Genomic DNA, 13,707 nt, shown 5'->3' on the forward strand with positions numbered 1-13,707 from the left:
TTGCTCCTTGGAAGAAAAGCTATGACAAACCTAGACAGCATATTCAAAAGCAGAGAGAACAATTTACTAACAAAGCTGCATACAGTCAAAGCTATGGTTTTTCTAGTAGTCATGTACAGATACGTGGGTTGGATCATAAAGAAGGCTGAGCGCTGGAGAATTGATGCGTTTGAATTACAGGGCTGGAGAAGACTCTTGAGAGTCCCTGGGACAGCAAGGAAATCAAACCAGTCAATCCCAAAGGAAATCAACCCTGAATATTCATTGGAAGGACTGATGAGAATACTTTGGCCACCTGATGCAAAAAGTCAACTCACTGGAAAAGACCCTGGTGCTGAGAAAGACTAAGGGCAGAAGGAGAAGGGGGTGGTTGACAGAGGGTGAGAGAGTTGGATGGCATTACTGATTCAATGGACATGAATCCGAGCAAACTCTGGGAGACAGTGGAGGACAGGGGAGCCTGGTGTGCTGCAGACCATGGAGTTGCTAAGAGGCAGACACAACTTAGCAGCTGAACAACAACATACATTCTATGAACAAAGAGAGCTGAAATGAGAATCCTGGGTGTGTGCCTGGGGCTAGCTGGCCCAGGAGAGAGCAGGGCAGAGATTCCTGGGCTCTGTCTCATACTTTTCTGCTGGAGCCTGTCTGTAGCACTCCTGGCCTTCCCTGCTTGGCAGCTGTGCCTTCGCCGCCGACCCTGCTGATGCTGCTTCAAGCCCCGCATCTGTTCCTGGAGAGTCTGCTAATTTGTTCTGGGAGCTGTAAGGCCTCAGGAAGGCAAGGCCTAAGCCCCGGCAGTCTTTAACCCTCATCACAATCCCAGCAACTGCTGAAATGGGAGTCATCAGACGTTCAGGGGGAGAACAGTACAGAAAATCCCCGAGGTTCTGAATAGAAGCCACAAACTCCACTGCCAGAAAGCCATGCAAAGAAGTGTGGGGCTGCACGTCATGGAAACTGCAGCTCAGGTTGTGGGGGGTGACCAGCCTCCACATTCAAAAGTGGGGTAGGGCGGGGAGGGTCTGTCTGTGGGGGCAGGGAGCAGATTCCTCTCAGCTCCCGCCAACTGCTGTGAAGTCAAGAGTGAAGTGTCCAGGGCTGTCAGCTTATGTGATGACTTGACAGTAGTGGAGAATGAGGATTTATACGTGAGGTATCTCAACGCTTGAAAGTGAAAGTGTTAGTTGCTCAGTCATGTCTGACTCTTTGTGACCCCATGGACTACTGTAGGCTGCCCAGCTCCTCTGTCCATGGAATTCTCCAGGCAAGAATACTGGAGTGGGTTGCCAGTCCCTTCCCCAATGTTGGAAATTCACTCATGGTTAATAACAGCAACGACAACCCCTTGCAAGTCAAAGCAACTCCTCTGCCAGTCGAGTCAGGTCTTTGGGTCCCCAGCTGCAGCCTCTGATTTAGGGGCTCGGGGGTGGCTGGAAGTAAATTCAGTAAGTATGGCTGGGGGGAGAATCCAGGAGAAATTCCAGCCAAGGAAAGAGCCCCCTCTTCCCAGAAACTAGCATCTGGCCAATGTAAGGGCAGAGAGTCCAGCTCTGGAAGGAAATGTGATGCAGGAGGCAGGCCCATGGCCAGGGATGATCCAGAGAGCCCTGGGCAGGGGGGACACGGAATGCCACCAAGGTCCAGGTGGGGCCCAAGGCAACCCAGGGGTGGGGAGCTTCCTCTCAAAGCCCAGCCCACAGCCACCCGAGGCATCACTGCCCTGTAGTGTCGGGGGCCAGCCAGCCTCTCAACGCCCAGCTCAGGCAATGGGTCTTCCCAAACCCTCTTTTCAGGCTGACACTCCAGAGAATGTCCAGAGGGGAGTCTCCTTCTGGAAAGCAGGGCCGGATTCCAAAGCCTCACATGGTCCCTATTTCACGTTCCAGCTTTTCTTGCCTCAACAAATAATGATGATCACAGCCCATCTTTATTTTGTTTCATAATGTAGCCCATGGCAATTGCAGGCAAATGTAATAATGACAACTATGACATTACCCTGGGCATTAAGAATCATGGAGTAGGAGGTTGAAGGTACTCAGAGGGGATATAAAGGTCTTCTAAAAAGTGCTGTCCAGGGTCTAGAAGGTGGGGGGTGGGGGTGGTGTCCCACAAGTAGCGGCCCTGTAACCATCACTGAAGGAAAGCTAATGGGGCTGGGGGAAAGGGCCTGTGGCTTCTGCTGCTCTGAGGGCACCAGCCCTCAGAGGGACTGGCCAGTGGCCCCACAGTGCCCGTCTGCACTCAGTCAACCCTGATTTTGGCATTTCTTGGGCCCAGGAATCTCACAGGAACTTTCCCGAATCCTCGCAGAGCCCTGCACCCCCCTGGTGGGCATCTCCAGAACTGCACCTCACCGACCCCACAGTGGGAGGAACTTGTAAAACTCGTGGAATTCCTGGGAGAATTCCTGCCAAGAGCTTTGGTGGATCTTCACTTCATCCTCCTGGCAACCCCACGAGCTGGGTCACAGTGGCCTCATTTGATTAACTGAGGGTCACAGAAGTTATTTGCATCCATGAGGCTGTACCAGGAACACTTGCTCGTCCGCGGTTCATGCAAACCTTTGTTGAACAGCTACCTGGTGCTGAGCACTAGGGTAGATCTTTCTAGGACTTTGGACACGTGCATTTGTGTTTCTCCTGACTGCTTGTGTAGCATCTCTCTTTCTTTGCCAGAGAGTCTGAACCAGGAGAGGAGGAAACTGCCCTGCTCCCCGCTGTGTCCCAGCACTGCCACAGGATAGGAGCAGTCAGTGTTTGTCAGTACAATGAATAGAGGCTAGAGACAGAAGGGGTGGTCTCTGCCCTAGACAGTTTTACAGGCTGATGAAGAAGGCAAACAAAGAAATAATGAGTAACTGCAAACTTCATCTGTAATGGTGGAGCCAGGGTCAGAAGCCAGCCAGGTTAACCTGGCCCTTAACCTGTGTCACACGACCTTCTAACACGCTTAGATGTAACTATGCCATGTCCCCATCCAAGGCAGGGGTGCAAGTAGGAAGAGGTGCTGGATGGGGGAGCAGGAGAAGATGCCTTCTACCCTGTACTGTCTGGGGAAAGTTCCAGGGGTCCCTCCCACTCTTGCTCCCAAGATCATCATCCTCGACCAGCAGTGTCTTCGCTCGGGGACTGACTCCAGCCCCCAGTAACCATAGTAACATCTGCTTTGCTCCCAGTGGGCCCACTGAGCAGCTGGGGTTCCACCAGAACCACAAGAGCAGCCCCCAGAATCTCGGGGGGGGGGGGCGTCTTAAGGGGCCTACAGTCACCACAAAGGCATCCAACCACGGTGGGAGAGCTGTTGAATACAAGTACAACCCAGCCAAGGGCCTCATGCGGGGAGGCCCAGCACGGAGGCCTCCCTGGAGGCAGAGGCCGCCTTTAGCACAGTAAAGACGGCGGTTTTACATCTAAATGGGCCCTGACCTTCTGTCCCACTCTTCGCACCCCATGGACTGCAGCAGGCACGCCAGGCTTCCCTGTCCTCCACCATCTCCCGGACTTTGCTCAAACTCAAGCCTATTGAGTCGGTGACGCCATCCAACCATCTTGTCCTCTGTCACCCTCTCCTCCTGCCCTCAATCTTTCCCAGCAGCAGGGTCTCTTCCAGTGAGTCGGCTCTTCCCATCAGGTGGCCAAAGGATTGGAGCTTCAGCTTCATCAGTCCTTCCAGTGAATATTCAGGGTTGATTTCCTTTAGGGTGGATTGCTCTGATCTCCTTGCTCTACAGAATTTCCTCCTAGAGAGAGGCTAATGGGGAGGGTATGGAAGAGGCAAAAGCCAGACCGGGGACCTACGGAAGCAGAATAGAAATGCCCCGTGGTGCACACACATCCAAGCTGCCACCCAGGGCCCAAGGCCCCAGGGGGCCACACCAGGAACCCGAGGACCAGGGGAGCCCAGACTCCTCTTTCTAGGGCAGGAGCGCGGTTGGCCGGCTTGGCTGTCATCTGTTCTCGAATCGTCTCAATTTTGACGCATGCTGCCGAGGGCTGTGAACTGCCATCACCGCCCGTCACTTCCAATCAAGCCCACTCACCGCCAGCCCTACCTGGGGCTCCATTGCTGTCAAGCAGCGCATGCGCCTGCCTCTTCAAAACTTCTTCCAGACCCAGTGGGGCGGGGTGTGTGGGGGGAGGGGGCAAGCCAGAGAATCAGAATGAACCTGGGTCCTTGCACCTCAGCCACACTGGTAGCCAGACTCAGACGCCTGGTTGTATCCGTCATTGCCACACAGGCCTGCAAATCTCTGCTCCTTGGGTCAGACCATGTGAGAAGACCCGCACCCCAATCCCACACGCCAGGAGGAGGGAAGCTTGGGCCTCAGCTCCACGCTCCCCCCTCAGCCCCACCCCTGCAACATCGCCTCCCAGGGAAATCATGAGCTCTGCAGGATCAGGGCTCAGAGGAAGGAGCTGTGGGTGGAGAGAGAGTACTCCCTGGGAGGGAGAGAGCGGAGGCACAGAGGTCTTCAGCCCCGCCGGCCAGCCAGCGAGGACACCCACCTCCAGTCTGGAGATGAGCAGGGGCCCCTGGGCTGGCAGCCGGCAGACCCAGGTTCAAAGCCAGGGGGCTCTGTTCCTCACTCTCGCTGTGCCCCTCCTCAGTCACCCCAGCAAAAAGTCCCTAAGGCTTGAGTGTTTATTTCAAACCCCTGGGGGATGCTGGTTACAACCCAAACTTTATAGCCTCACCCTGGAGGGACCAACCTAGGAACCCACATTTTAAACAAGTGTCCCTGAGGCTCTGGATGAGAGGCAGTGATGCAGGGCAGTGGGAAGGAGGAGGGAAGGCAGTGAGGCAGGGATGGAGGAGGTGAGTTGCCAGGAGACCCAGGGCCACACCCAGCCCACACAGACAAAGCCCTAAGCTCTGACTGAAAGGCCCTAAGCTCTGGCGGAAAGGCAGACCAAGGCAGGTGACCCAGGCCCCACCCCGTGAGAGGCATACCATCACCCAAGGGAGGCATAACCCTCTGCTTCCCGCTTTTCACTTCTCTATGCACTCTTCTTCCACAACGCTAACATATGCCCTCTCTTGCACTTCTCCCGATTTCAGGAAACTTTAGGAGCTCCTACTTTGCCCTAGCACCCTAGGGGCTTTTTTGCAAAGATGCGCCTATAGGAGGTCTGCCCAGGGGGTGGGGTGGGGGTCTCCCACTCCCTGCCCATCAGCTCCAGTAACAAGGAAACTGTCCCTGGCCCCACACTGAGTTGCCTGGTCCCCCACCTCGGGGGGCAACTTCTAGGGGGACACTGCCGGTGGTGAGAGTTCAGGTCTCAGGTATATGCTTTAATATACAGTATTTGTTTATATAGGATATTAACGCATGTATGTGGAATCTAAAAAAAATGGTATAGGTGGTCTTATTTGTAAAGTAGAAATAGAGACACAGACACAGAGAACAAACGTATGGATACCAAGGGGGAACGGGAAGAGTGGAAGGAATTAGGAGGTGCCGATTGACATATATACACTACTGATACTATGGACAGAATCGATGACTGGTAAGAGCCTCCCGTAGAGCTCAGGGAACTCTATTCCATGCCCTGTGCTGACCTAAATGGGAAGGAAATCCAAAAAAGAGGGGCTGTATGTATAGATACAGCTGATTCACTTCACTGTTCAGGAGAAACTTAACATGACACTGTAAAGCAACTCTACTCAAATAAAAATTAATGGGAAACAAAAAAGGGGGCACGGGTCTCAAGCCCTGATGCTTCCTAGCTGTGACCTTGGCTGAGGTCCTGCTCTGTGCCTCAGGCTGCTCATCTGTAAATAGGGTGATGAGGAAACTAGTATGAACTGAGCACCTACTGTGTGCCAGGCTGTTCTAAGGGCTTTCCAGGTATGAACTCACTCCGTCCTTACACCATCCCTAGCACACACACGCCCACCATCTCCCCATTGTGCAGACGGGGACACAGAGAGGCCAGGAAAGCTTCCCCAGGTAGCTGCCCAGCTCAGAAGTGCTGTGACTGACACCCTGGGTTCAGAGTCTCGGTTCCCCATCCCCACACCCACCTTGGTCCAACCACCCGGCCCTCCCTCAGTGACTGGAGACTAGGATGGGTGCTCAGAAGCCTACTGGTGCATAATAAATGCACACGCAGCTGCAGCAGTTACGACTGTTACTGTTACTGCTTGCCCACTGCTTCTTCCTCCAAAGTGGGTGTGCAGCCTGCACGAGCCGGGGCTGGGGTCTCCCTGTCACCTCCATCTCCGAGGTGGCGGGCAGCGTGGCAAGGACTGTGTGATGGGGCCTGAGGGACCCATCCCCTGGTCCCAGCTCTGCGGCACCTGGTCAAACCGCATACCCGGGACCATACTTCTCCCGTCTCCAAGTTCTGGTCTGTCTGAGCAGACGGACAAGTTGTCTCTACGTGGAGGGATGTTGACATTCAGTGCCAGCTTTCCCCGAGCACAAGGCTGATGTGGCGTGGGGGCAGTGGAGAGGGAAATGGGGGGAGGTCCTCTTCAGCCTCCACGGGGTCGGGGGGCCGGTGAGTCTTGGCGGGCTTTCGGAAGAGCCCTGGGAGACTGTGTGGCTGCTCCAGGCAGAGGCTGCCTGCTTCCCCATCAGGAACTCTATTCTTAGGGTGCTTTCTCTTGCTCTTAACTTTGACGTCTTCCAGAAGTTACCCCGCACAAAAGCCACCCTGCCATAGCTGTAATTTACACGTCACATCGCTTGCTCAGAGCACAATCCACCCCCTCCCACCCACTCCCGCACACCACCTTCCCTCGCCTGCCCTGCGAAAAATGGTTTCTGCATTACTCTGAGCATCATTCCTTCCACTTGTTTGCCCGGAGAGAAAAAGTGAAATAAGAAATCAACAGAAGAAGGGCCGGGGCAAGGCAGGGGGCGGGGGTGGGGGGCGGCAGGGGGTGGTGGGAAAGTTCAGCTACCTCCAAGCTTTAGAACTTTGCAGATTCTAGGCTGGGCATCGCTTCCACTGCGAGGTTCACATTGCCACGGCAACAGCCCAGCTGTGGACCAGAGTCCCAGCCTGCCACCCCACCTGCCGCGCGAGAGCCACTTACTGTGATGGTGTTTTCCTTGCTCTGCTTTTTGCTTGGTGACGAGGATCCCAGGTTCTGGGGAGAGAGGCAAGAGACATCGTCAGAGCTGTTCTCCATATTGGACATCCTTTTTCCTTCGGGTTCCCTGAAGGTGGAGGGATGGGTTAAAAGCCCCGTGCAGGGCAAGTTCGAGGATGCTCCTTCAGCTGTCGTTAACCCCTAAGTCACCATGTTCTGGAAGAGGGCAGGCAGGAGCCTTCCATGCCCTGGCTTGAAGGCGAATTGGAGGAAACCTCCCAACAGGAGCTCTGAGAAAACTGCTCCAAAGCAGGTCTGCCTCCTCGTCTCCCCATCGGTGGCTGGGAGCGTTAACCCTTCAGCTGCCCTCTGCTGGTAAGCAGTTCTAAGAGCTGTCTCCACCTGCAGAATCCATCCAGGAGTAGAGAGTTAAGGCGGACTGTGGGCCATCATCTCCTGGCACGGGATTCAGAACAAGACATCTTATTCCGAATTCCCCACTTTGTCCAACATATCATACCCTGGATCCATGTACTGTGGACTGGGGTGCTCAGCCACACCTCTGTGACTTGTCACCCTCCCTATCCCAAGAGCAGGGAGGCTGTGATTTCAGCTTCCATTCCAACTTTGGGGTTGCCTTTGGGGTCTTCCCTTTGCCAGCAAGAAGACCCTTATCCCAAGGACCACTGGGCCCACCAGACCTCAGCAGCTTGCCTCTAGACCCTGGATGGCCCTGGAATGGAAAATTCAGGATTGCCAGCGGAAAACACCACACTGATCCTAAGAGTTTATGGCCCTGATGAGGAAGCTCAAGTCTGGGTCTTTGCTGTCCCATCAGCTGTTACATTAGGGACTCAGTAGGGTCCCTGAGCAAGACATGGGATGTGCACCCCTGTCCTGAGCCGCACGTCAAGCTGGGAAGCAGGCTGGCCCCTAAGGCACTGCCGCAGCATTGCATGTGTGTCCTGGGACTCACAGCCTTATTCTGTCTCTAGTGGGACAGAAGAAAATGGCTGCTAGGCCTTTACAGGGAAAGGCCCAGAAAAAGCATGGGGGGGCTTCTCTAGCAAGTCCCAGGGAACCAACAGCTCCCATCCCCAGGCCAGCACAGCCATGGATCACCCAGCAAGATGAGTGTCTTGTGGGGGTGCGGGGAAGCCAGCCCCTGCCTCAGGAACCCAACTGCTCCTCAGGCAAAATAAGGAGCTTAAGGGAGTTCCTGCCCGCAATGCCCTCATTCCCAGACTGTTCCTGGCTAGATCCACCCTCTGTCCCTCACTCCCACCCAGACCTACCATGTCCAGTAACTGAAGTCCACTACTGAAAACTGACATCCCTGGACTGTCCAGCTCAAAGGGACCTTTATACATCATCGTTCCATAGACGAGAAGATGAACTCACTGGTCCTGACATCCTGTCGAGTTAACTCGACTATGAGACTCAGTTTTACCTGTTGCCAATGGTCCTTGAGCTCTGGAGGCATCAGATTAGCTGAAGACATGCCCCCCGAGTCCTCCTGACCCCAGGAAGTTACTGGCATCCCCATCATGGTACAGATGAGGACACCGAGGTCTACAGACACCAATGTGTCCAAGGACACAAGACAGGTAAACAGAGCAAACTGACACCCAAGCCCGAACGACTCTTTCCTGCCTCCCCATCCCTCCACTTAGAAATCTGGGACAATCTCTTATTTTTCCAGGTGTCTCTGCAGGGGCCAAAGAAACATCGCTGTCATCCACACACACTGACTTGGGGACTGTTGTGTCCGAGGCTGTCTGGGATGATGCTGGACACAGAGGTCACCTGCCTCCCCAGAATCTCAGCCAGGACATGAGGGCAAATAACAGCACTGTCGGTGGGGGTGGGCATGTTCTAAGCATGGGCGCCGGTCTCTGCCCTCCTAGCTGAGCAGTTTTGGCTAGTGCTGCACACGGCGGTCACAGGGTCCTTCGGGTGGTCTCCTGTCTTTGCTGCTGGCGACCTGTGCCTGACATTTGAATGTCATATACACAGACATCACATACACGCATATGAACACACCTACTCACACACAGACGCACACACTCTGCAGCACTCCACTGGGAGCGCCCTGGTGGAGAGACATCTCAGCCACGCTGAGAACACCTGCTGCAATGAGGTTTCTCTCATCCAGGTACTAACCGGGGCCAGCCCTGCTTAGCGCCCGTGATCAGCTGCATTCAGGGTGGCTTAGCCATAGACAGAAGCGGTTTTTAATACGATGCCCCACTAAAAGGAACCCAGGCTCCTTGGAGAATCGATTAGTTCCAAATGCCAGGTGGACCTGGAACTCCTGTGCCAGGGGGTAAAAAGTGTTTGACAAATGGTGTGACATAACAAAAGGACACAGACATCAGCTCAAAGGAGCTTCCACACCCAAATTTGGGACCACTGGAGCGTTAATATGAATAATAACCTCAAAGAATTACTCCAAAAGGTGGACAGAGGAGGGGCAGCTGTTTTTTTAAAAACAGAAGAAGGTTTATAAAATGTATGCAAGGATTCAAACATCACCACTGGCAAACCTCAGTGTCAAAGACTCAGGCCACAGTCATCATGGATGCTTGAAAAGGCTGAGAGAAAAGGCTGTTAGGAGACAGAGTGTGCACATGGCCTGACACTATCACTCCACTGATCTTACATACATGTGTATGTATATATGCATGTATTTGCTGCTGCCGTTTAGTTGCCAAGTCGTGTCCAACTCTTTGTGACCCCATGGACTGCAGCCTTCCAGGCTCCTCTGTCCATGGGATTCTCCAGGCAAGAATACTGGAGTGGGTTGCCATTTCCTCCTCCAGGGGATCTTTCTGACCCAGGGATCGAACCCAAGTCTCCTACTGAAGTTAAATGATTGGTCTATTGCTCCTTTATTATAATATTCATTCTACTCTTATAAATGCTTACAACTGTCCATAACAAAAGTTTGTTGTTGTTTTTTTTAATTTCTCTTTCCTATGATTCTAGAAGGTTTTTCTTCTCTTTTTTTTTAAAGCTCTGCCCAGCCTGGTTTCCTGGCCTCACCTGGGCTGCTTGGCTGGCACTGTGAGGACCCACCGAGGGTGGTGACAGAGGAGGCAGTGCCTGGGAGACCATGGTTGGTTGTTCCCAGCTGACTCCACAGGCCCCTGGCTCTGTGATGTCTTCTGAGCCTAGTCTCCTTCCTTGCATGTGAAGAGTCTGGCTCCCACACTCTCAGCAGGCAGAACCCAGTGTGAAACCTCTCAGTGGCTCCAGCACTATTGAGACAAAACCCAAGCTCCTCAAAACAGACTCGAGGACTTCTCTGGCCTCCTCTTCTGCCTTCCCCACACTTGCTAACTCGGTAAACCATAGTCCTGCTTGGCCTCTACGGCTTTTTCAAAATCATTGCCTCTAAACATCCACATATGCTGTTCCCTCCACCTGGAACGCTGTTCCCCTACCATCATTCTCGACCAAGCTAAACCTCTGCTGATTTTTCCAGTCTCAGCTTTTATTAAAGAACCCATCTCCAAACCTTTCCACCACCACTTGGTCAGGTCTTTAGAGCACACACTCCCCTCCAGCCCCATCACTGTCAATATGAAATCAATATTTGTCTCTCTCCAGCCCCTGCTACTAACCTCTATCAAGTGAAAGTGTTAGTCACTCAGTCATGTCTGACTCTTTGTGACCCCCATGGATGGTAGCCTACCCAGCTCCTCTGTCCGTGGGATTTTCCAGGCAAGAATACGGGAGTGGGTAACCATTCCTTTCTCCAGGGGATCTTCCTAACCCAGGGATTGAACGCGGGTCTCCTGCATTGCAGGCAGATTCTTTACCATCTGAGACACCAGAGAAGCCCTAACCTTGACAAGACAAGGGCTTTATCTGTTTATGACTCAGTGCCTGGCAAAGAAATACATGTTCAATAGAACATGAGCTGTTTACCAAGTAGGGAAGGAGGAGCCCCATTGAGTAAATGAGCTCTCAGAATCTCACCTCTCCCTTCAACACACACTGTCTCCTCCAACGAGTCCCTTAAGTTTCCAAGCTCTTGGTCCCACTCCCTTTCCTCTCTGCTGCATCTGAAGATAACCTTCCTGGGAAACAGTTCATGGAAAGCTAAAACAGTTGGAAAGTGAGTCACAAAAGAGTCTAGGCTCTGGTGGGCATATTCCTTGCCTTCCCTGTACCTGCATAGGGATCAGAGGGGGCTAAATCACTGTAGCCCTGGCAGGCAGGCAGGCAGGGGACAGGCTCGGACCTGCTTCTGCCGAGGCCAGCATGACCATTCTCAGTCTCTGATTCCCTAACCTCCCATCAAGTGGGTCCCCTGCATCCATCACCCAGGTAGCTCACCCCAGGGCTGCACACTTGCAAACTTCCACTGGGTGGCACCAGATTGCCATCACCTATGCCCAGCCTTTCAGGTCTCCTGGAGCTAGGGATGGGAGGAGAGGGTGGGCACCCTTGGGGGCTGCAGGGCACCCAGCCATTTGGTTCCACCCACGATGGTACAGACACATTTCTGGTTTCCATGAAGATTACACATGCCCCCCCGACTTCAACCTGTCCAACATTTTAATTTTCTTGATTAGCTTTCTCAAGGAGGGGGCAGCCAACAGGCAGTAGTAAAAGAATACAAGAGAGGTGTGGCAAGGTACTGCATCTACCCTGACCCAGCATCTCAAATGGCCATGTGTTCATTTACTCACTCGTTCATTCACTCGTTCAATATTGTGCGCATGCCCTATCTATCAGAGCTGCTCAGTAGCGTCCAACTCTTTGTGACCCCATTGACTATAACCCATCAGGCTCCTCTGTCCACGGAATATTCCAGGCAAGAATACTGGAGTGGGTTGCCATGCCCTCTTCCAGGGGATCTTCCCAACCCAGGGATCAAACCCGCATCTCTAGCCTCTCCTGCACTGGCAGGTGGATTCTGTGCCACTATGCCACCAGTAGTATTATTAGCTGATGACTGTCATTAATTACAGTTGACAGCTTGGCATGGGGGAGTAAACACTGAGCGTGCTGAAGTGCGCTTATACATATTCTAAGGACCATTTATCGGTAGTGCTCTCTAAATACCAACCCTTCTTAACCTATTTCTGTGACTGTTCTCTGGTGGCTTTGTGGACAGCCAGCTCTGCAGGAACACGAACACTTTCACAGCCTGAAAGGCTAACACAGTGCTGCAAACTGGTGGACACATGTATTTTGTTCTCACCACGTGCTGCATTATTTATTTTTGTTTCACTGATGATACCTCACCTTCTGAATGTTACCATCCAAAAAAACAAAAGGAATACACGGGATTCCACTTGTCTTGAAGCAGCGCTCAGGCCAGGGTATCCAGAGCTGACCTTTCCTGCATCCCCAGCACTTCACCTCTAACTCTTTGTTTCTTAGTTCTCATTGTATCTGCCGTCTATAAAAGTAAAATGTGTTTATTTTAGAAAATTTTTAAAATACTTAAAAGTCTAAAGAAAATAAACATCACCTTCAACCGAGGTTTCTCAACCTCAGCACCCTTCATCTTTTCATCTGGGTAATTCTTTGTTGTGGAGCTGTCTTGCACCTTACTTAGTAATAGCCCTGGTCCCACTGACTAGATGCCAGTAAAACTCCCTGTCCAGCTGTGACAACCAAAATATCCAAACATTGCCAAACGTCCCGATTGAGACCTGGACAGAAATACCAATGTTTGGGTTTATCTTTTCATCCAGTCACGTGTCTTCATGTATGGATAGATTTCCTTCTCCCAAACAAGACGGACCATAAATGCAGCTCTCGGACTTCCCAGATGGCTCAGCAGGTGAAGAATCCACTTGCAATGTAGGAGACAGGCAGGAGATGCGGCTTTGATCCCTGGGTCGGGAAGATCCCCTGGAGGAGGAAATGGCAACCCACTCCAGTACTTCTGCCTGGGAAATCCCATCGGTAGAGGAGCCTGGTGGACTACAGTCCACGGGATCGCCAAAGAGTCGGACACAACTGAGCGACTGAACATACATACATATATGCAATTTCGTTCTGCTTTTTTCATTCACTATCATGGTCTCCGCATTTTCTTAAATCAGTACATTTTCTCCAGAAGAATGTGTTTTCATAGCTGTATGGTACTGTTGGCCAGACAGATGTTCAGTGCCATTATCAATTTTACCCATCCCCTGTTACTGGACAGTTAGGCTGGGTCAAGGGCTGTATGCTTGAGTGAACAGCTTTACACAGATCAAAATCCTTGCGTGTATTCCAAGAACAGATGCCTGGAGGGAAATTCCTGGGTCAAAGTCTTACAGCAACACAATGTCCAATTGCCTTCTCAGGAGGTTATACGGATCAGGATACATGTTGCTTTAAATGATTAGTAACAACTTGAGAGTGTTTCAGGATAGGGGAGTCATGTGTCATTAGAGAAGGAAAGAAGAATGATGGGGGAGAGGCGGAGGGGGCTGTTTCCAATATCCTTCCTAAGTGCCTCTCTAGCTGCTGAGAAACCATGGCAGAACTTGGGCTGACGTCTCAAGAAAACACTCCGCAGTTGGGTGGCATATGAGCTTCATTTCAAACAGATCGACGGGCTGTGTTGAGAGGGGGGCTCTGCAGGAAACACACAGGGTCAGGGCTGTGACGTGTGCTGTGAGCAGAGGATGAAGGGGACACACACGTGCTGCC

At 52.4% G+C, this 13,707-nt stretch overlaps 1 protein-coding gene across 5 annotated transcripts in view; it reads right to left on the reverse strand.

Annotated features, from left to right (window-relative positions):
- The window catches only part of GAS7 (growth arrest specific 7), a 202,483-nt gene that overhangs the window by 32,858 nt on the left and 155,918 nt on the right, over positions 1-13,707 (reverse strand). For all 5 annotated transcript variants that reach the window (XM_052657551.1, XM_052657552.1, XM_052657555.1 and 2 more), the window contains one exon: positions 7,048-7,101. In XM_052657551.1, coding sequence (XP_052513511.1) covers positions 7,048-7,101 — 54 coding nt within the window. The remainder of the gene's footprint in view (positions 1-7,047; positions 7,102-13,707) is intronic.

The sequence above is a fragment of the Budorcas taxicolor genome, chromosome 19, assembly GCF_023091745.1.
Source record: "Budorcas taxicolor isolate Tak-1 chromosome 19, Takin1.1, whole genome shotgun sequence".
In the NCBI taxonomy this organism is placed as follows: domain Eukaryota; kingdom Metazoa; phylum Chordata; class Mammalia; order Artiodactyla; family Bovidae; genus Budorcas; species Budorcas taxicolor.